The 22,461-nt window shown below is 38.6% G+C and overlaps 1 protein-coding gene across 1 annotated transcript in view; it reads right to left on the reverse strand.

Annotated features, from left to right (window-relative positions):
- PIEZO2 (piezo type mechanosensitive ion channel component 2) overlaps positions 1-22,461 on the reverse strand; it is a gene marked incomplete at both ends in the record, with an annotated part of 285,393 nt that overhangs the window by 113,554 nt on the left and 149,378 nt on the right. Inside the window, 2 exons of the mRNA XM_084204434.1 lie at positions 2,433-2,643; positions 15,999-16,161. Coding sequence (XP_084060560.1) covers positions 2,433-2,643; positions 15,999-16,161 — 374 coding nt within the window. The remainder of the gene's footprint in view (positions 1-2,432; positions 2,644-15,998; positions 16,162-22,461) is intronic.

Consider the following 22,461-nt stretch of genomic DNA (forward strand, 5'->3'; position numbering starts at 1 on the left):
ACTTATGCCATATCTCAGCACTTAGAACACACTCTCCAGGCTTTCCTCTGAGATGGCATTTTTCTCTATGTAAAGATGTTTCATAAAGCATGGAGAAAAACTGTGGAGTGGCTGCAAGGGCAGCTAATTCTGCCTGAGAACACCAGTGTTTGACTTTTGAGTACAAGGTGCTAAAGTGGCATGATGGATGAACAGTGAAAACCTTCTCATACAGATATTGAAATACCTTGACATAGTAAAACAAAACAGACCCTGATTCATATATTGAAATGAAGACCTTTACAGAAAATCTACAGAATAATCAGTAAATTTTTGATTTTTAAAAAATTGTTAACTCCTAGAAATGTGTAGTTTACATATGACAAAGACTCTGCTCTCACACACATGTGTATTGTTTTTGCTTTTGCACATGTAGCTGAGTATGCCACTTCAGAAAATGTCCAGTGAGGTGTAGGTGAAGGGGACTCAGTGCTCTGCTGGGAGCCTGCCAAAATAAGTTAGGAAGCAGGAAAGATATTCATGTCTAAGAGTGGCAGCTATGAGAAAATTACCTAAGAGCTTGCAGCCAACAGAGCAGCCCAGTAGATTCTCTGAAGCAACAGTCCTGGAGCTAGCAGGGGTCCCTGCCTAAATTTATTTTTAGGCTTTTTAACTAGTAGATGTCTAGGAGCCAACTTCCTTGGGACAGACCTGCAGGCTCCTGTCACCCCATAGCTCCAGTGTGCCTGCTGGCCCTGCCCCTCTCCAGGTGCTGCTTTGACATGTCTTTTGGGAGCAGCCCTTCCAGGGATGGTCCTGAGCTGAGCTGAGTCCAGGCATTGCCAGGACTGATATCTACAGTTATATGCCTGAGATTCACCATCATATCTTTCTCATCATATTTTAAGCTTTCACCTATTGTGCTGTAAAACTTCACCCAGAAATTTCTGCCTCAAGCCTGTAACTATTTATTTTCTTCTTACAAAGAGACACTTTGTCTTTATTCCAACACTTTTGGAGAATGAGAATACACAATATCCTAAAATAAGTTATTTATTGTGGCCAGTTACTCTGGCTGTGAAAAATACAAAATTTATTTCTGGCCTGAAACTGCCGAGGTTTACAATTTAACTGTTGGCTCCTATTATCAATTCTACTAGATGAGATACCTTAAAAAATGGAAGCACTTTGTATCTTTGTCAGTTCTTTTGGGCTGCATCAAGTCACCCTTCATCTTTTTGGCACGGTAAGTAGGGAAGTATTTAACTTAAATACTTCAAGGTCTCTCTCGAGAGTACAGGCTTCTCAAACCTCAAGAGTTATTTTTTGTAACTCTACTCTCAACACCTCCCACTTCTTGGCTTGTGTTGGAGCTCCACAGGCAAGATGCCCATCACTATTCAGAAGAAACTGCCCCCTGCCACTGCTGCACAATCCTTCTGCTTCCCCTTGAACATGGATGATGTTCACCTATGTAGAGTGACATCAGGCTTTTTGATTTTGTTTATTTGAGATTTTTTAATGACATCTCTCTTCCCTGGTGTCAGGCCCTATGGTAGCCCACTTATTTTTTATCTTTTTAGATGCATTACTTTCCATTTGGCTACATGTAAGATTGTGTAGCACTCTTGCCTTAATGAAAGAACCTGCCTTACTAAAATGGGCACACCTCCAATCTCATCATTCAGTATCAAACTTTTTTGTACTGTTGTCTTATACTTCATATATTGACAACTCATATGTTAAGTTGTAACATTTATATGTATCACTCCATTCAAACATGTGATTTGGCAGATAAGTGTTAATCTACAATTCCAAGATCTAATTTTGAATTCAGTAGTTACAACCTATAGTAATTTTGTACACTTCTGTTCTGGCTGTAGCTGATTATGTGGTATTAAATCAAATGTCTTATAAAAAGGTAGGCTATAGAACATCAAAACAACTACTGTTACCAACTAAATAAAAAAAACAAGAGGAAGTCTGCTTATGACTCTTTTTACACACTACCTGCTCAAACAAACAACTTTTTTTTGAAGGCTACATGAATACAGTTCCTTTTTACACTTAGAAGAGATGAAACAAAATCTATGAATTCACTTTAATCTAAATACATGTGTGTGTGTGTATATATATATATGTGTGTGTGTGTATACATTACACACACACAATATATATAGTAATTTATAATATGCTCCCCCTTCACCATTTGGTTATAACAGCAACTGTGAAAATCATAAACGGAATGACACGGCCACACAGTATCAGCACATAAAAATTAAGCAACTCAGCATATTCCAATACTTGCCAAGGAGTTAATTTAATAAAATCAGCAGCAATTTCTTTTCCCTTAAAAATTTCCATTGTTACTCCCGCAGGTGCCAAAGTGCTGAATTCATTTGTTAAACGCAGAATCTAATGGGCTCCTGAGGAAATTTTTCAAATACACCAACCTGCTGAACCAAGTAAAATTGTAACAACAACTTTTCCAGTGGTGATTATCATATTGCCAATAAACTCCCTCAGTTTGGATGCTAGGAAGGCAATTCTACGCAGCAGTTTTAATTTCATGGTCTCCTCAAATTCTGCTTCTCCACAGTCATCATCATCCAGATCCTCTTCATACATCAAAGCATCATCTGGCTCTAATTTTTCTCTTACAGCCTAAAGGAGAAGAAAGGAAAGAAAAATAGAATGCAAAAACACAGAGAGAGAGACAAAAAGGAATTTGAAATTAAACCCCACACATATATTATTTAACAATGAAGTCTTCTTACAATCTTTGACTATGCCAAGTAGTGAGACATAAGAAAGACATACTAAAGCTGGACATGTACATTGATGGCTCCCACTTCAGAACTGTCTCAAAATAAAAGGTTGTTAAAGGTGGTCTCTGGGAAAGGCTGCACAACAGGCTGCTTGCTCATTTACACATGAAATTTGGTTTGATTAGTTCAGCATTCTTAGAAAGATAAGCATCTTGCTATCTAATATCTTTTAAACTCCTCTTTGCCTCAAAGGTTTTAGTTATAAGCTCCAAAAACTGTAATCCCTGGGTTGATGTTGCTCAATATCAAACCCTTTCCAAACCCATTTTTCATCAACCCTTTCTCTGAAGGCAAAACCTAGAATGGAGCAAGTAGGAGTGATCTGAAACAGGGCAACAAGGGTTGAAATGCCTGGACAGATAACTCATTGGTGACTAAAAGGCAGTTTGGAGAGAAAAAAAAGACCAAGCAGAGGCTTGGGGAGAGAATGAGAAATGTGGAGATCAACAGATGGTGAAGGAAAAGGTGAAAATGTGAGCAAGAGTGACGTAGTGAAATCTTGAGTGATCTACAACAATTTAGCAGGGGTAATGAGACCAGTGACTTAGAACTACACAATGGAAAACAGAAAAGAAGGAAACGTGGAAAGGCCCATAATACTTGAGTAGTTTGTTAGGATTTGGCAGTGGCCTTCACCATCAAGTCTCCATTGTATCTTGGAGACCAGAAGACATACACAACTATTGAGTGATGCAGACTAAATCATCAACCCACGGTGAGAACCTGCAGGATTAGCAAGAGGCCCACACAAAGATAAAAATTATGGAAAAATTAGTCATTCATGGAAATGTAGGGGCATATTAAAAAAAAAAGTAAGAGTTTTGAGCCAGGTTCTCATTTGGTATAATATAGAATAGCTTTTTTGGCAGTAATTTAGACTTGTATTAGCTAACACTAGTTCTGGCCAAACCAATCTCTGTGTGTGAAATTAAAAAAGAGAGATTAAAAAGGAGAGATTATTAGTATTTTTCATGAGAATAGCAATTTTATATGCATTGGTGACCTTTGGCAGAAAAAATTTCACACTGACAGATAAGATTGCAGTAGGAACAGATGAACTCTCAGCCTACTTAACCAAATTCTTCTGTACCATTACATGGATTCCCAGAAGAACAAAATTCCCTGTAGAGCTTCACTCCTTCATTTCACCTCTAAGTTTGTTGCCAGCTTTCTCCTCTTACTTCAGAGCACTGACATTGTTGTGAATGCTCATGAAAACAAACAAACAAACAAACAAACAAACCCCTAAATAAACCTGCTTGTTCCAAAGAATCTATTCCACAGACAACAAAATATGTAATAAATACAGAGGGCTGACCTGGGAAATTTACATTTCTTTTGGACTTATCCAGCTATTTCACTGGCAATATATATAATTTACATGGGGTATAGTAGAATTTTAATTGCTTTCTTATTTTCAGCATTCACCTATACAGCTCTCAAAGTATAAATTATTAGGTCCTTATGCAAAATATTAGGGAGATGGCAGCCCAAACCTGCAGTCATCACATTTCAAGCCATGTATCACAAGGAGACATTCTGTCTGTTCATCACTGCTGCTCATATCTGAGCTCCTATCCCAAGGATAGGAAACACTACATATTCAGAAAGAATGCTGACAGTAGGCACAGCAATACTTTCTGCCCTAACTTCCACCAGGGCTGTTTCAGTGAGGAAGTTAAACAAAGGGAAAACATTATGATCATTTTTGCTTCTGCTACAAATACTAGATTAACTTGCTCTCCATCTAGTCCTTTTGGGTCCAATCCTGCTTCTCCTGGTCTGGTTCTAGTGTTCTGTGCCTTGAGTTTAACATAACCAGTGAACAGTGAAACCTTCAATAGCATCCATACCCCAAAGAAAGAGAACAAGTGAGACTGGTGGACATTTAAAGGTTTTGAAATGGCACACTTCCTAAACATAGATTTGTGTGAAAGAAACCTTTGTTTCTTCAGTTTGTGCCTTCACCTTGCTGAAGACAATACACATCAAGACATACACTCACTTAAAAAGTATACAGGAATCAAAAGAAATAAATTATTTGATGGAAGGCCATCAGTATTCATCTGTCTTTGGATACTATGTTAAACGTAAAGACAGGATTCATGTATTTATTACAGCTTAAAATTGCTGATTGCTATGAATTATACATAGGTAGGAACAGGAAATAAAAGTCTGAAGAGTCACAAAAGACAATAATAAAATATTCTGCAAACAAGCAGAAAATGTTTTTGTGGGGAAAATGAAAATAATCAAAATATTTTTAAGTATAAATAGGAGTAAAACCCACAATGCCTTCAAATAATAAAATAAAAAGGAGGGCACAGAAGAAAGGAAACCACACAAAACATGCCAGTGAAAGGTGGGACTTGATATACTTTTCTGTTTCTCATCCCTACCTGCCTTCCTAACCTCAGGTGCCAAATGCCCAAATTCACACCTCAAAATCTCTTCAAAATAGATCTTTGGATTTTGTGTCATAACTAGGATCATAATTTTTTAACTTTTAAGGCTATTTAATCTCGCTTCATTAATCTAAAGAACATTTAGGCTACATTTTGCCTTGAGAGTTAAGCATTAATAATCTAGTCCTGACATGTATGACACAGCACACGCAGAGAGAAGCACTAGAGAAGAGGATATTGCAATGGACCAGGATATGACTGAAGCTGAGAAGGAGATGATGGTCCAAAGTTTCCATGGGCTGCCATGAGGCTTCTACACTTTATGCATAGCTAAAAGCTTCAGTGTTCGTGAGTTACCAAAGAAGTTAACGTTCCTTGGTTTTTAGCTTTTATTTAGATATGAAAATATGAATTCCAAGTTCGGCAAGAAAATTAAGACGTCACAAATATTCACAGGAAATGCAGAACAACCTACTTCTGGTGTTCGTGAGGTCATTGGATGTTGGAAAGAAAACTTCAGCATTCTGAACCTCAGGAAATACCAAACTGATTTCCCAAGTTTTCCCTCTAAAACTGCAAAAGCCTTTTGGGAATTGGAGTTCTTCAACCGCTCTCCTCTTAAACCCCTGCCAGTTTAAGACAAGCTGGCAAATGGGATGATTAAGAACAACCATCATATGGAGCCCCAGAAGCTTTTTCAGAGCAGACACATTTTGATTTGCAGCTTTTCAGGGCAGCCAGAATTATGAATGACACGGCCGTGCAAGAATTGCCTCGTTTCATGACACAGTTGATGGCTGTGTCAGCAAAAACGATGTCAGCAAAAACGATGACAGTTACACAGCTCTAGGTTTGATTTTACTGTCTTTTCTTAAAAAAACCAAACATATCTGTTTTTCATTCAGTATCCAGGATGCAAGGCCATGTTCCATTGCTGAAGTAGATGGAAGGCCATGTTCCAGTGCATGTCAAAAAGACAAACTTTGGATTCCCTGCTCTCATATTCACTGCCCTCTAACTGGATCATCTGGGCTGGCTTTCCATTTTCTCGCATTGAGCCCTTCCAATTGCAGAAGGCAAGCAAACAGTGAACAGTTTTCCCATCCAAGCTGGTGATAATGTGCTTGTTGTTTTAACACTTTCTGATGATTAAAAAGCCGTACAAGTGCGCGCTCATCACAGAACACCATTACTTCAGTCAGGCTGCTTTGCAAAGCTCTTTTTTACTATGTGGATTAGTCTAAAGCTACAAACCCATGCTGCATAGGCTACAGTTAGAAAAATACTTTTACTTCCATAATAAATTACCTATTATGCAATTACAGGATCCCTGTGGATGCTGATTAAATCAAATAAACTTCTCCATTCAAGGAGTATAGAGCATTTGTGAAGCCATAAACATGTGTTTCCATGACCCTTGCTCTGTAGAGCAGGGCCCCAGGACTTTTTATAAACAAACTAAATGCAGTTTAGGTTTTTTAGCAATCATGTGGAAGTCCCTGGAGTATTTATTGTACAACACTTTTTTAAACTGCCAAACTGAGATAAAGAACAGGCAAGGAAACAGTACAGCTCCTGTGGCAGCTATGGCAGCTGCTCTTGTGGCCAGGCCAGAATGTCCATTAGCTACTTTGGGGGCTGCTCTTTCAACATCCAACTTTTAAATGTTTCATCTGGTACAGTATAAACACCACTGCACAGAGATATCCTCTAGTCCCAGAGATGTATTTACTAACAGGAAGCCTTAACTCTAACCTAAACCCCATTTTTGCTTCAGAGCACTCCTTGCTTTGTACTTACTTTTAATAGTATTGTGTCTGTAAACACAAATTTGCTCATTTATTGACTTTTCAATTCTAGAGGGGACACAAATAAACCTCAAAAACTCAAATACTGACAGCAGGAAAATTTAATTAGCCAGAATTATTACACCTAAGGGGATGTAAGTCTCCTAACTCCCATCCCGCTGAATACATTGCATTAATTATTGGGACCTCTCAAGCATACACTGCTAAGCTCACAAGAGTAAGTTCCTGTGGGGGTTCAGGTGCTTCTTCATTGTACTTGGCTCATAAATGTTATACAAATAGCCCCTTTTCAGTATTTTGACACTCCCAGCCAATACCAGGAAATAGAGAAGAGTGGGAATGTTGCACTTTTCTAGCTATAGCATTCCAGACCTCAGCACAGACTTCTAAGCCCTGCTGCTGATAGCCATACCAGATTCTCTCAATAGGGCTGGATTGTCTTCATGCTGCCCCGTGGTTTGTGTGCCCTGGGACTCACAGTCACACCTTCCTGCTGACACTGCCACTGTAAAAGTGTGATTCTCTCAAGATATCACTATCTAGAACTACTTCTTTACCTCTAATCAGAGGTTTTTATTCCATACCTGTGACAGAGTAATGCAGATATGATTTGTTACATGTCTAAGTCTGTTAAAAACACGAGGCCCAGGTTTCTGAACTTCCCATTTCAAAAAACCCTTGTAATGAACAGCTTGGTTTAGGAATTATCTGAGAAAATAGATTTGATTCAATTTGACCAGCAGAACAATAGAAACAGGCTCTCTCCTCTCACACTTAGTTCAATTGCCTCTGTAGTCACTTAGCTACTGCATTCAACCTATCATAACAGGACTGAGTTCCTACTAATAAGTTTGCTCTAAAAGCCCTCTTTCCCCTTTCAAAAGATCTCCAATTGTTACCTTCAAGTATGAGATAGTTGCAGCAGTAGGAGGAATTAATTATTTACTTGCTTTTAGAAGCAGCACATATGTAAGTGAATATAGAAAAAATAATCAAAATAACACAATATTCCTTAGAGAGATGCAGCTGTGAGCACAAAAGCTGGAAAAGAAACTGAACTGCTACTTCTTTTACCATCAAAGGAACTGCAAGCCCTTAATGTGATATAAATGACTGTAGTTTCAACCTGTGGTCAATACTAAACCATGTTAACACAATCATTTATTGAATTTTCAATTTTGCAAGAAAGAGTAGAACTCCACTGTTCTGAAAGCATCAGCATGTGAGAAGCGGATGTCCTTGCTTTTCCTGCCACAGAATAGATTCAAACATTTCCACATAAACGATTCCCACGTGTCACTGAACTTGATTCCTACAGAGATGGGGCTGCTTAGCAAAAGGATCTTCTTTAAGGTCATCTTGCGTGAGGTACATGGGACCTACAGAAAGACAGAGGGGACATGGGGTGGGCATGGAGAGGAAGCTGCAGGCTGCAAGCCAGGAAAGAAAAAAGAAACTTTGTAACTTCAGGGGAGGCCCTGCTAAATGAGCTGAACTAATCAAGAGTGGGATTGCCATGAACATTTTGAAAAGTATGACATTAATGAGATAGATGCATCTTGGAATTAAAAGAGTTTATTTTAATAATTTATATTACTCAGCTGAATAGCTTAAAAGAAAATAATAAATTAACTTTAAGTCATACAGATCTTACTGAAAAATTTTATCACTGGTAGATCTTCAGTGTGCTAAAGCTTGGGTTTAAGGCCCACACAGAAAGATAGATGTAGATCAGAAATAACTTTCAGTGTGTTTGCAGTAATAAATGTCATACATACACCTCCACAGAAAAATCTCCAGTGGGAAAGAGTAACTCATTGCAAAAAAAAAAAGGATCAGCTATTTACTGGAAGAACATAAAGACAGAAACATTTAGCGAGTCAAAGGAAATTCAAAATAAATTAATAAAGACAATCACTTTTCTGAATCAGGATAACAGGAAAGGGAACTCATTAAATCCTATATACAATAGATATTGTACTGAGAGAACCAGAGATTATTTCACTTTCCAAAGCAGCCATCTCACCTGAGCAAACACAGTGATTTCAGCACACAGCTCACTGGGCCCATATTGAAATACAGTTTCACATCTCAACTTCAGAAAGTTGTTAGACACAGAAGCCAAACGCAAAAGAGAGGAAAACTCACAGGCAGAGTTTAGTGGTTTGGCCTGAGCTGAACTGAACACTTCTTTTTTAGTGAAAAGGGAATAGGAAGAGCTGGGTTATGACTACAAGGCACAATGCATTAACTGAGCTAGAGCAGGTGTGCACATCACTTATATGGAGTAATTCCTGGCCCAAGAAATATACCTACTGTACCAGTATGCATCTTGCTAAGAAGAAAAATAAATGCCCAGCTGTGGTGCTGTGGTTATTTGCAAACCAGAGTGACTTGGATACTTCTCCAGTACCACTCTGAAGAGCCACAAATTACTGGGATAAATAGGAGAATGTGATGTCTAATCTTCAAGAGGATCCAAAGTCACTTGTCTTGTGTCTTGCAGAGCAACCTTTAAAGAAAGATGTGAGTTTTTTCTCCCAAGCAGAGAAATTAATTCTAGAGAGGGAAACATTATATTGAAGCAAAAGGCAGAAGAACTAAAAAGGTTATAAGGCAGCTGTGAGTATAGGTGCAATATAAATCAGATGTTTTCTAACCACCAGAAAAGCAAAATTACAGAACAGGGTCATTTCTGGAACAAGGGGATGAAGGAAAATTGCCCTGCTTTCAAGATGGTGCTTTCTACCTTCCAGAGGGAATTGTGTCATACAGCTGCCTGCAGTAACAGCAGACTGAATTCCGTAAGTCAAGAGATTTCTTCTCCTGATGTGTTACTCATCACTCAGGCTGTCCAAAGGCAGTAGTATTCCAGGATTTTAATCTCTTTGTTAATAAATCTGCATCTCAAAATTTGGAAGGGAGAACTGTGAGTAAACCCAGTGAAGAGCTGCCACAAGAAGAATTGCATCCTGTCGTGTTTCTGCCCAGAACAAGACAGGTGCACGCCGAAGTTTCCCGTCCAGCAGGCTGACAGCCTTCGGTAACACACTGCACTATGTAACATCATGTAGCTGCAGCCTGCTGTAGTGTAATTACATATTTGTGTTAAGACTTATCCAAAGACATGTGCATCAAACCAAGGAGCTAATGTAACTTGTAAACTTTTGACCCTTGTTAAGATGAGATGCATTAGAATTGTTACTAAGGGAGGCAGCTGTGTAAGGTCTGGCAAACTTCACCACTACAAACATCACAAGCAAAGAGATAAGGAAACCTCATCTACTCTTAAAACTGCAGGAAAAAAATGTTTAAAATTCTTTGTGTGCTTTGAACATGTTTACACCATGTTCAAACACACAAAGACCAAGTGGGTTTGACCAGTTCTCCAGAGATCAGAATCAGAGAAACATTAATAACCAATTAGAAAGAGTAAGCTAGTGCTGTGCTTAATATGGGCAACAAGAAGAAAAAAAATGAAAAATAATAGAGGTATCATCAGGAAGCTAAAAGAAGCCAAAACATTCCAACCTTCTCTAAGAAGCTCTTTTTCCATAATATTTCCCACAATAGCAATAATTTTCTATCTCAGAAGAGAAGCAAATATTAAAGAGAAGCATGCATATGGAAAGAAGATGTTTAAAGAAATCAGGGCCAAAGCATCCCATGTCAATGACCACTAGTCAAGTCAGATGAATGTTTGATACTGGTAAAATCTAATTAAATTAAGACACAAACACAAAGCAATAAATCATCAAAGGAGAAATATATATCCATCACAGGCTGCAAGAAAAATGGGATGGTCCTGTAAACAGGGTCATGGGCACCACTGTAAACTGCTTAAGGCAGGTTACACCAGAGGGCAAGAAAAATGCAACTGCAAAGACTGGGACATCCAACCTTGCTGTTCACTTCACTTATGCAGGACATTCAAATAGGTGATGTGCTGGTAGAATTGCTTAATCCTAAAATCTCTAAACCTAATAACCAATATCATAACATTATCATCTAAATCAACAGTAAGGCCTTGCCTGAAATGCTGAGGAACTGATAATCTCTGCATCTCAAAAGAATATTGCAGAATATAGTTTGTTCAAAAAAAAATTAATTAAAACGACAAAAGAAATTTTAAAAAACCCCAGAGATTGCTTAGCCTTTAAAGATCAAATATAGAAGATAATAAATACATTTGATTTCCCTTACACCATCTCACTCTAATTTATTACATGTTATACAAGGGACCTCCATAAAATTAAATAGTGTTAAACTCAAAATAAAATCAAAGAGCACTTATTAAATTGTGAAAGTCCTTGCTTCATGATCTCACTGAAGCCCAGAAATTAATGAGGTTTTAAAAGAGTCTGGGTAATTATATGTTTAACAAGATTATTCAGAGTAGCTATAATTATAAACAACCTTTTTTGGAAGGGATTTGAAACCACATGCTTTAGGATTAAAGTCATTCTCACACGAGGAGAGATCAGGATAAACTGTAATATTGCAGAAGGGTATTTTCTTTTTGCTGTTGTCCTTTTCCAGCAGGTACCAGCTACTTTCAGGATAAGGATACTGGTCTAAAAGTGTAATTCCTATGCTAGAAAGTCCTTGGATAAGGCATGGGACATGGGCAGTTCTCAGAGCCTGTCTGTTCTGTGCTGTGTGTAATGCACTGCAGTTACACTTGGGGACCTGGAGCAAGTGAGAGCTCTCAATGCACTACATGCTCAATGCATGTGGAAGACAAAGAGCCTGTCACTGTTTAGATGGACAAAGATGGGAAACAAATCATTTTTAGTTCTTCTGTGTGCCCAGGGACACAGGAGTCAAGAGACAGATGAAGTAATAGACTTGAGGACACAAACCAAGTTCATGGCCAAAGTGAGAACCATGAAGGTCCTCCTGATTCCAGCCCAGTATTTTGATTCCGGGCCAAGCTCTTCTCACATACATCTCAAACTTTAGTTTACTAAAAAAAAAATAAAAATCCTCTATTTCCCTTTTTTTTCTTCATTTTTTTTCTCTTTTGAGATCCCAAACAAATCTCTGACTGCTGCAGAAAAGAGGATGGGTGGTAGCTTTGGGATCAACCTTGCTTATGAGACAAAGTAAGGACCTGATGGTCCTATTTGCTTTCTGGGACATCATGCATGAGAAATGAGCTTCAATGGGCAAGGCAGCAAGTGCTTTACGAGCAAGCTGCATTGAAGACTACAACAGGTTTTGTTCAACTAAGATCAACACCTCTTCTAAAGTTTAAGTTGTGCAATTGCAGAAGGGTTTTCCTTCCTGCCACTGTCACTCAAAACATCAAGAATTCATCCACAGTCTCAAGAAAAGGCCACTTCCTTTCTAATAACTATCAGACTGTATATACTGTATTTGCATTTTGGCACATAAACCACCATCTGCTCCAAATCAAAAATGTCGTGGTTTCAGCTGCAGCTGGGAGTTAACTGTTGTTCCTTATTTTCTTCCACCTTTCACACCTTGTGACTGGCATTGTGCTTTTCGGCATTTGCAACCCGGGCCTGTCTCCAGCTGAATTCACCTGCTTTAAATTTTCTGGGCCCTAATAAAAAGGGCCTGCAGACACGTTTGCTCCAAGTGTGCAACCATTTAGGGGTGGTAATGAGTTGGACTGCAGCCTGGTATCTGGCAGACCTTCCTACTCCATGACTCACTGTTAATTAAAACCACACTCTGCTTATTCCTGGGATAAAGTTACTTACAAATAATTGAGAATCTCACTGCCTTAGAGCCTCCTCCCTCCGTTCTGTTCTGTAGAATAAACTTTTCTGATGGAGATCTGTTTCCCTTAAAGTTGGATGTAGTGTAATGGAGAAAGACATCCATTTTTCAACAAATCCTTGTTGTTCTTTATTTGGATTCTGATACTTTTTCTTGTTTTGAATTGCATCTCAATCCAAAAGCAATCTGATCCATCATGGCTGGTTTCTCGAGGCTACTGCCATGCCAAAATAACGGCTGCTCAACTGGTGGCATTTTTGCAACATGCCCATATATCAACTGAAATGTGTTGGGCTCACACAGTCCTTTGAAAAGGTTAAATATCGCAGTACTAAACCAATTATTTAACAGGTTTTCCTATACAGAAATGCTGGAAGGAGAAAATAGATTAACCTTTCTTTTTTAATTAAGCCTGCTTTGATAGCATTTCACTCTCCTACAAAGCAAAGAGGTCTGGGAATCATTCAATGTAAATAATTTAACGCAAGAAGGTAAAGCTGCAAGACACTGCTTTGGCTTGGAAGTACTTGATTTATAGAACCATCTGTGGCTAGGCATCTATCAACCTCAAAAGTTACCTCTCTAAAGGCTCTGCTAAGGCTGTTTAAATCAGCTGATGCAATCTTAACAAAATCTCCTACCACAAATTTCTGAGGGCTGGTGGCAGGAGCTCTCAGCAGCAGCTCTTCTACTCTAGAATTACCTACAGGACTGGTCTAGCAAACCCAGGACTATTTCCCTTGGAGGTACAATACCAAGCTCAGCATTTTTTCTGAAGTGTCTTTTTGTAGGACAGTTGCTGCTGCAACTCAGTTTTTGTTTTCTAATTCAGAGGGGTTACAGCCTCAGTAATGAGCTGCACCAACACAGAACTACAGGCATCAGTCAGCTCATGCAGAATTCAAAGGTCTGGTCACTTACTAAGTCTTCTCTTTTCCTGTGTACTCTACCAATAAAGAATTGAAAATTATGTGAAACCTACACAGTTTGGACTCATTTTAGACCATGCCAACATTCTCCCAAATTCAGACACTCAGTGGCTTGATCTGCATATGCATTAGGTTCCTTTCAGTCAGTCCTGCCAAATACATATTCCTTGCAGATTCAGCTGCTTCTGCCTCCTTCTCCTAACTAGCAGAAATTATTCCAGGATGTTATGAGCATACACCTAGAAAGAGAAAACTGAAGTTTGGAAAAACATGTTGAATGGGTATTTGATTTTCCACTCTCCATTTCACTCAATCTTTAAAAAGCTACCAGATTACTCTGATGCAAATTCATCATTTTGGCTGTGAAGGGAAGAATTCCTTAAAGTATTTGGTATCCCCTCACATAACAGAAAATATTATCCCTTTTTTTAAAAAAATGCCTGTGATAGAGCTTTGGGTGTCACTAAATCTAAACACAGCTGCTGTGTTCACTAAATATTCTGCAATACATGCAGTTTACAGAACATAAATAATATTCACTGGGTTTTGATGTGAAGAAGAAAAACATATTTACACATATTTCTATTTGCCCAGTATTCATGTTTCTCTGCAGTCAGAGTTTTCTTCTCTCCCTCGTTCTTCCCTTATGGAATACTCTTGCCTTGGCATTGAAGTAGCCAGTCCAGGACCAGCCCAATATAAAGCTACACTCTGTGCTATGCAATTAGGGTTTTTAGCTCAGTTTTTCCCTTGCGCTGGAGGGAAACGGCTATTGAACCCAGCCTGAAAGCCAGCACCCATCCTCTCCAGGACACTGACTCCCTTTGACCCAGACCCAGGCTTAGGCTCACCTCTGAACCAAAGAAAAAGTGAATATCTAAACATCATCATCTGGTTTCAGAGGAACCAAACTATGCCCATCTTTCTTCTGAGTTTCTGCCACCAGATTACTCCTGTTTTGTGCTTGTGAATACTTCCTCTTCAGAAGATCAAGAGCACCAAAGAAGTCTGTTGGAGCTCATTTTGGTAAAACAAAACTCATTTAAGAGGAGAGCTGAACACAAACCATACTAATAAGCCACACTTCTTTCCTTCCCTGGGTACAGCCCAAGGTTCTAGCCTGCTGCAAAATCCATTTTGCACAGCTTCAACGATAAAGCAGATTTAAAGCTGATAAAACCGTGTTCCAGGAGACACAAAGCTTTGCAAATGCACATCAAACCAAACCCTACATATCCTCCAATGTGCAGTTAAAAAGCTGCAACCTTCAGGCATTCCTCAGCTGCCAGGATAGCCCATAAGAATTCCAACTGCAACTGAGTACAAAGCACAGTCCTGATATTGATCTCTCATGTGCTAGAAACTTGACCAGCTTCTGGCACTGCCACAATCCAGACAACCTGGCAACATGCAGAGAGGCCTCTTTTTACTCTACATAGTGGCACCAAAATGGGCAACTGATCCCTCTAAATATTCCACTCACTTCAAAGTTCAATTTCTATTTGAAATGAGCAAGTTGAAATTGTCTCCCCTAAAAATGGTGTTTTGAGAGTAAAGAAAAAACATTCCACCCATATGTAAAAGAAGACTAGAAAATGAGCCTCAAGCCATGCTAGACAGTCTGATAAAAAACATGTTAAGATTAGTAGTAGGAATTTCTCTGCACCCTGGCCTGAATTCCCACTGCGGCTTTTTATAATACAAAATTGTTTCCCTCTTTCTGTGGATTTTTCAGCATTTGGTATCTCTGCTACTCTTCTTCCCACTAGTAAAAGACACAGAAAACACATCAACAACTCCAGCTAAGCCATTCCCCCAAATCATTCTCAATATCCCTCAGTATGACCAAAGATTTAGATAACTCCTTCCATGAACTTAAAACACACTCTCTCTTGCATTCTTTATGAGTAATTTCTCATAATCACTCAGATGCTGCTGTTATACTTGGATAAGAAATTTGGAAACAGGAATGCTATCTAAGAAACTGAGAGCTGTATGTAGCAGAACAACCTTATCAGATTTAACCGGCAGTTTTGGTGAAGAACAACTTTTGATGGACTGTCATGATTGTTTCTTAACTCAACATAATTTGAAAAGTCCTGTAGCATATCTACCCCTTTTCATATTCTCCTTTGTTTTCTCAACATAATAACTTTAGGTTTTTCCACTTTAAAACCAATCATTTCATTTCCTGAAAGAAAGTTTACTACTTAACATAGCCAGCGCTCATGAAACCACTTCAGAACACAGGAATGTCAAAGCTCACTAAAAGCCATACAGATAAAAATGTGCATTTGATACCATCTCCTCATTTTCAAACTGCATGTTGCACTGTGCTGCATCCTCGGTTACCGGCTTCTGAAACACATTGCGGCAGATGAGCCATATTGTCAGGCTAGCAATGAACATCCCAATATCTGGTACAAATAGTCTGATCACGTTCCCAGCATCTGCTCCTTTCACACTGTATGGGATGAAAAAAAAAACAACAAAAAACAAAGAAACGTTTGTTACTTCTAATGGCATTTTCAACTGGAACAGAAAGTAAGCTCAAGGCAAGGAAAAAACCCCAAACCGTCAGCAATAACAAATCTTTGCAATAGGGGATATATAAAGATGATTGAAGAACCCCAGACAAATATTTTTGCTCTCCAGAAGTACAGAATAAGTGATTATTTGTTGGGAGCTTGCACACTCTTATTTTAGTGATACTTAGCATTTTGATTAACCGTATTCTGAATCAATTTTTTGAGAGCAATACAGGAATAACCTCCAAATTCAACAAGAAAGATTTCAGCTGGGTAGCTAGAAATTCCATCTGTATGAAGCACAATCCTTTTACCAGCATTCCTGGTAAAAAGTCCACCAAAGATGAGGATGTCCACCCTTAAGTAAGCCCTAATCCTTCTTCCTGGCACACAGAGGAATAACCAGAAAGTGTTTAATATTTCAACATATTTTATTATGTTTACTGTTAATACATTTTATTCAACAGACTACCTCAATATCTTTTGGGGTATTTAAGTAGAAATACTTAAATGCTAATTAATGTGTTCAATCCCTGCCAAAGGAGCCTTTCTTCTGCTCTGAAAGGTTTGTAAGGCATGATTTTTATGTAGGAAAAAGATTGCACGGTTTCATTGTGCAGATTTAGTTGCTTATACTAGGAAATACAACTTTTTGGATTTGGATGTGGAGTCTGGATTTAGTTCACTGTTAAAAAGGAGAGCCTTGATTTAGGGCACAACAAAGTTTTCATTAAGGTGCTGAATGCACATATTAAACTCTCAATTAATAATGAGAGAATATAATCATAATTAATTAAAAGTGTGAAGTTAAGGAATTTTAAATATGCTGCTCCAATTTAATTTCTTTGCAGGGCTTTATGTCTGTAATCAGTTCTGAGGACAGGTGAGCCATCTGTATAGTTCCTTGGGCATAGGTGAGTGCACTAGGTCTTCACAGCCTGAACTGGTAGAAAACCTAACATGTTGTTTTACAGATGTAAAGAAAGAGTTCACCTCTGGCCTTTCTTCATCGCAGCTTTGAAGCCTAAAAGAAACTTTGTGAAGGAGTTACCTGCAACTGCTGTGATTAAATGCAGGCCTGGAGCACCAAAAAACTCTCTAATGTGATTACAATATAACCACTGTCGAGAACCGTGTGGGTCTGCTCATACGCCCACAATCAAATCCAACATTTCCATCACTGCTGCTCTGCTGACCCAGCTTTTCCACTGATGTGTATCTTGCAAAATAACATATGCTCAAAGTGGGAATAAGGTAAGTGATCAGAAAGCGAGCTTTAATGTTTGTTTCAACAGCTTAACTCTGAATGGTCATGCACTGTATGGCAGCTAAGTAGCTTGAAAATATTTTTCTAATGGCTTTCAGTTGCCCTGAAACAGAGAAAACAAAAAAGCAATTGAAAGGTTTGCAAAAGAGTTAGATGGCAAAATCCTTGCTGGACTGCTTGCTTGTTTCTTTTGCCACTGGTCCCAGCGTGCTGTAGAGTCGACTGGCCTATGGGAGCATGGCCACTGTGGTTAACATTACAGAAGTCCAGGCTTGACATGAGCCCCCCCATTCTTTTTGCAGTACAGTGGCCCCTAATGCCACTGAAGATTAGCCCAGGCTGCACCTTGGCAGAAAGAGGTAAAAAGTACACGTTTAATAAACCTTTTTTCCAACAACAGTGTACATGGGTTTCATAATAATGTTAATGAACTTTTTTCAATAATCCTGATCGCTGTGATGTCTAAAGAGGCTGACCTGGAATAGAGGCTAGGCAGAGTTAAAGGAATAAAGTAGGTATTTATTAAAAGGCCTTCAAAGGATACACCTTGGGCAGTCCAAGAGCTTGGCCATGGCTACACCCAAGACAGACCCAAGATGGACCCAAGATGGATGCAAGGTAAATGACCAGTCACTAATCTAGACACTTTTATACATTTTGGTCCATTTACATATTGGGGTCAATTCTCCAATTACAGCTTCAGGTTATGAGGTCCTGCCCTCCCAGGTTGCTTTCCTCAATTCACTGTTGTTTATACTTCTTGAGCCTAAAGCTGCAGTGGTGTCCTTGGTTCTCAGGCTGGAAAAGGATTGTTTTGTCTAACTACCCTTTGAAGAGAACTTGCTAACACTTTATATGAAGTTCAGAGTCACACACTAAGTCAGTACAGAATCTAAAATATATGAAAGCTAAAATTTTAGGCATCACTTCTGTAAGTGACTTTTTTCTTTACACAGACCTGGATTATAATTAATTGAAAATCAAAAATTAATTTTGCATCACTTCTGAAGTCCTTCAGATTCAATCACTCACCTTGTGTACAAATTAAATAGTGGCAGCCTTCAAGTACTAGCACTTAGTTGCACCAGGCTCTCCTTCCTCACATTGTACTCCCATGGAGCCATGCTGGGTATTCCTTTGCATATCCCGCTCCCTAGACCGAGGGGAGACCCCTGCGGGAGACCTGCCCCTGGTGCAGCTCACATTTCTTTCCAAACCAAGCGCTTCTGATCTTTCAAAATAAATAATTTCATGTGTTGTTGTGAGAGATGTAATGCACAGCTCAGGCTAGCAACAGAGAGCCTGAACAGTGATACCTAACCACGGGGTGGGGAAAAATTCTGCACATGAATAGTTTATTCAGCAAAACCAGTTGCAAATGTATGCTGTCCCCACTTTCCCATGAAAAGGAAAACTAATTGACCTCGGTGTGATAATTAAAAAGGAAACAAAAGATCGCTTGAAAGTAGAGAAATGTATATTCTTCTGTAAAGCAGAATAATAAACTACTTCATTCAACCCCGAGTAATTTGCTCCCCACTTTTTCACAGCAAAAGCTAAAACAAAAATCAGTTATTCCCACTTGTTATCTCTGGCAATACAAAAAAGAATGGCAAATACTGCCATCATTCCACAAACATTTCTCACTTTATTTGCGCATTCACACATGGTCATATTTTGCATTTGATAACAGTCTATACATTGTGCTCTTTCCCCCAAAAGAGGCTTTTAAACTATGAAGTTAAACAGAAGAACAGGAAACCTATTCAGATCTCCTACAACAACAGCTTTTTTTTTAATCCCTGCAAGAATCTCATGGTGTTCAATGAATTGGTCATTGCCTTTGATCTACAGCTGGTAAAGCATAATTTATTCACTTAAATGAAATAAGTTACCTACAGGGCAGCTTTAGTTGTAATAGATACCAGTGACTGAAGCTTATAACTCAGCCAGAAACATATTCTGCAGTATAATTACAGTAAATGGCAGCTTTAGTTTTTCCTTCTTTCTTACAGGATGCAGAAGAAAACAGCATGGACACACACACACACAAACACATACAGGCACACAGACACAGAATGGATTTGGGCTTTCAAATGGTTTTTTACTTTCCCTTGACCAAAGAAATCAAATTGCACACAATTTTTTAGAGAAGGGACTGCTACAGTACCTCTGTAACAAAAATAGCTTTTATATGACAAAAGGAACTTCACTGACTTTTCTGTCAATATGTGGAACTGTTTTATCATTTCAACAGACTCCTAATATGGCAGTTTCCTCATCAGACAGTGTGTTCCCCTGCTGATTTCAGCTGAATACTTTAAGCTTATTACTTTACAAAGGGTTCATCTATTTTCTGTGCATATACAGAATTTTCCTACGACAGTGTGATTCTGGTCTATTCCTGTATTTCTCTGCTGCTCAAGAAACTGAGCAAAATTTCCTACTTTACCTGCATTGAGAATAGAGATAGCTGTGGACACACATGTTTGAGCCATTGTCTTACTTCATGTACGTTTACTGGTAGTCAAACAAATGCCATCATAATGAAACATTACATTCTTGTTTAGAGCTGTAGAAATCAACATTTCTAATTTCTTAAAATAAAATTTTCACTTTTTGCCTTTCTAGAATAACTGTTAATCACAAATTAAAATCATTCAACTCCTACTGAATGTACAAAGCTTTGGTGAACAGTGAAGTGTTAATTCTCCCAAACCTGGCCTGATTTCATTTCTTTACAATGGCAAACTAACTTCCTCTTTATTTCAGATTTACAGAATAAAACCATTAAGGCAGCAGAACTATTAGAATTAGAGCAGCAATGTTTTCAATTTAAAAAAAAATTAAAATATACAGTAACATACATATGAGACACTATGCAAAATGTACAAAATAGTCCACACATAAAATGAATACCAACAGTCTTCAACTTTAAATATTTACTATTTTGTTACAAAAAAACAAAAATGGGAAAGAACAATCAGTCTTTCTTAAAAAGAACCCAAATTAATTCAGCATCAGCAATGTATGACAATGTTAAGCTTATGTTAGACAATAAATAAGATAATGCTTCCAGATTAAAGAACTGTAAAAAGCTTGATTTTATATTGGATACTGAGTAAACAAAATATTTTAAAGGCTATTTTTTATTGCAGTTTAAAAAAGTTATCAAAAGTCTTATTCATGCATACTACATCTTTCCATACATGCACACATCTTTCCTCTTTTCCACTCAGGGGTTTTCTATAGCATCTCTTTACTTCCTAATTAATTTAACAAAACAAAAAAGGTAATACTGTATTTACAGTTAGCAAGTGATAAACTAAGGAAGAGATGCATAGATGCTAATAATTTCCATTCATCTGTTTGGTGACTGTGAACCATCTGATATTTCTAATTGAATCTAATATTTCAGGGTAATTAATGCCCTCTGTAAATGCTTACAGTTGAATCCCCATGGACTTAATCTGCAACTGTAATCATTTAGTTTGGAGGTAAAACAGACCCAAGAATCATAAGCATGGACCCCTGGAAACATGGACTGGCAGTATTTCACAGGTGCTACGCAGTACCACGAATGATTCATTTGTTTATCACTAGTATCCCCTCTGATCCAAAAATAGTGGAAACTTTGAGGGTACAAAAGGCTACTAACAGATGGCCTTAGAGATGTGCCTGCTGATCCTTGCTGTTGGAAGAGGGTGATGGGAATGGCTGCAGCTAGAAGCCAGTTAAAGAGGCTCCTTATCCTCTCTCACTTTGAAATAAGGATGAAAAGTCTGACCTGATACTTACTCTCCTGAGAAACTCCCGCCTTACTTATCTGAATCTAGGGATTGCAGACCCTGTCTGAGCCACAGCCAGCACTTCAGTGAACACAGGATGCTCACAGTTTATATTCATGGTGCCATACTTATCCCTGCTAGCTCAAACGACAAGTTTTCTATGTTGGTTCACATGGCAACCTTGCCACCACATTCAGGTCAAACCTGTGCTGTGGATAAAGTTTACAATCTGCTGAGCACTGGTAGGTCTGCCCTTAGTCCTCTCCTTGCTCATCAACAAATAGAAAATAAATTATATCACAAAAACAAAATACAAACTTTGAAATATTAACATCCACAGTGCTGTGTATGCTCACTCTCTCTCCTGCACTGCCTTAATATGATGGTCCTTTCAGTTCATGCAGAGCATGGCATGTGTTTTACCCAAAATACCTGAAGTTGCATTTTCAGGGAATATTGGTCGTGCAAAGTAAATGCGTGGGAGGAAGAGGGAAGCAAAAATGCATAGAAAACTACTTATAAAAATATTTAGCATGCACTGACCTACCCAACACACAAGTTCAAAGGGCTCCTAAAGTATTTGCAAAATCTAAATCACTGCTCACAGACTATGTCTGCACGGATTCAAAACCCAAAAGTACACTTTGCTTTTTCAGGAAAGATACCTTGCAATGAAGAACACACTCTGTATTGCAGAAGTGCTTAACCACACATTAACCAAACATTTGCTTTCCAAACACCACTATGCAGAGAGAGTGAGCAGCTATTTGAAACTAAATGTACATTGCCAAGATTTTGGTGCCTCGTTGCTTGCATAAAACATTAAATGTTAAGAAATTATGGATATGTGCAACAAGTAAAACATTGGTTTGTGGCAATTCTCTTTCTAGATCACCTATTGTTTCTTTTTGTTCATTGATCTTCTAATAAAGGGCAAACTCCAGCTTGCCCAGGGCAGCACACAGAAGATTTAAACTTCAGCAGGGATTTTCAGCTGTCACGCAAAGCACTCAGCTGTACTACTGCCAGACTCGTGACAGCACAACATTCTGCTTGCTTTGCCCCTGTCCCACAGCTCCAAATGTGGAGCAGGACTCAGGCTGCACAGCCAGGAGGAAGGGAACAAAATCCCCTCCACACCCATGGTGCTGTGCGTGCCAGCCCCACAGCACAGCGGTGGA

The sequence above is a fragment of the Fringilla coelebs genome (assembly GCF_963513975.1).
Source record: "Fringilla coelebs genome assembly, chromosome: 1".
In the NCBI taxonomy this organism is placed as follows: domain Eukaryota; kingdom Metazoa; phylum Chordata; class Aves; order Passeriformes; family Fringillidae; genus Fringilla; species Fringilla coelebs.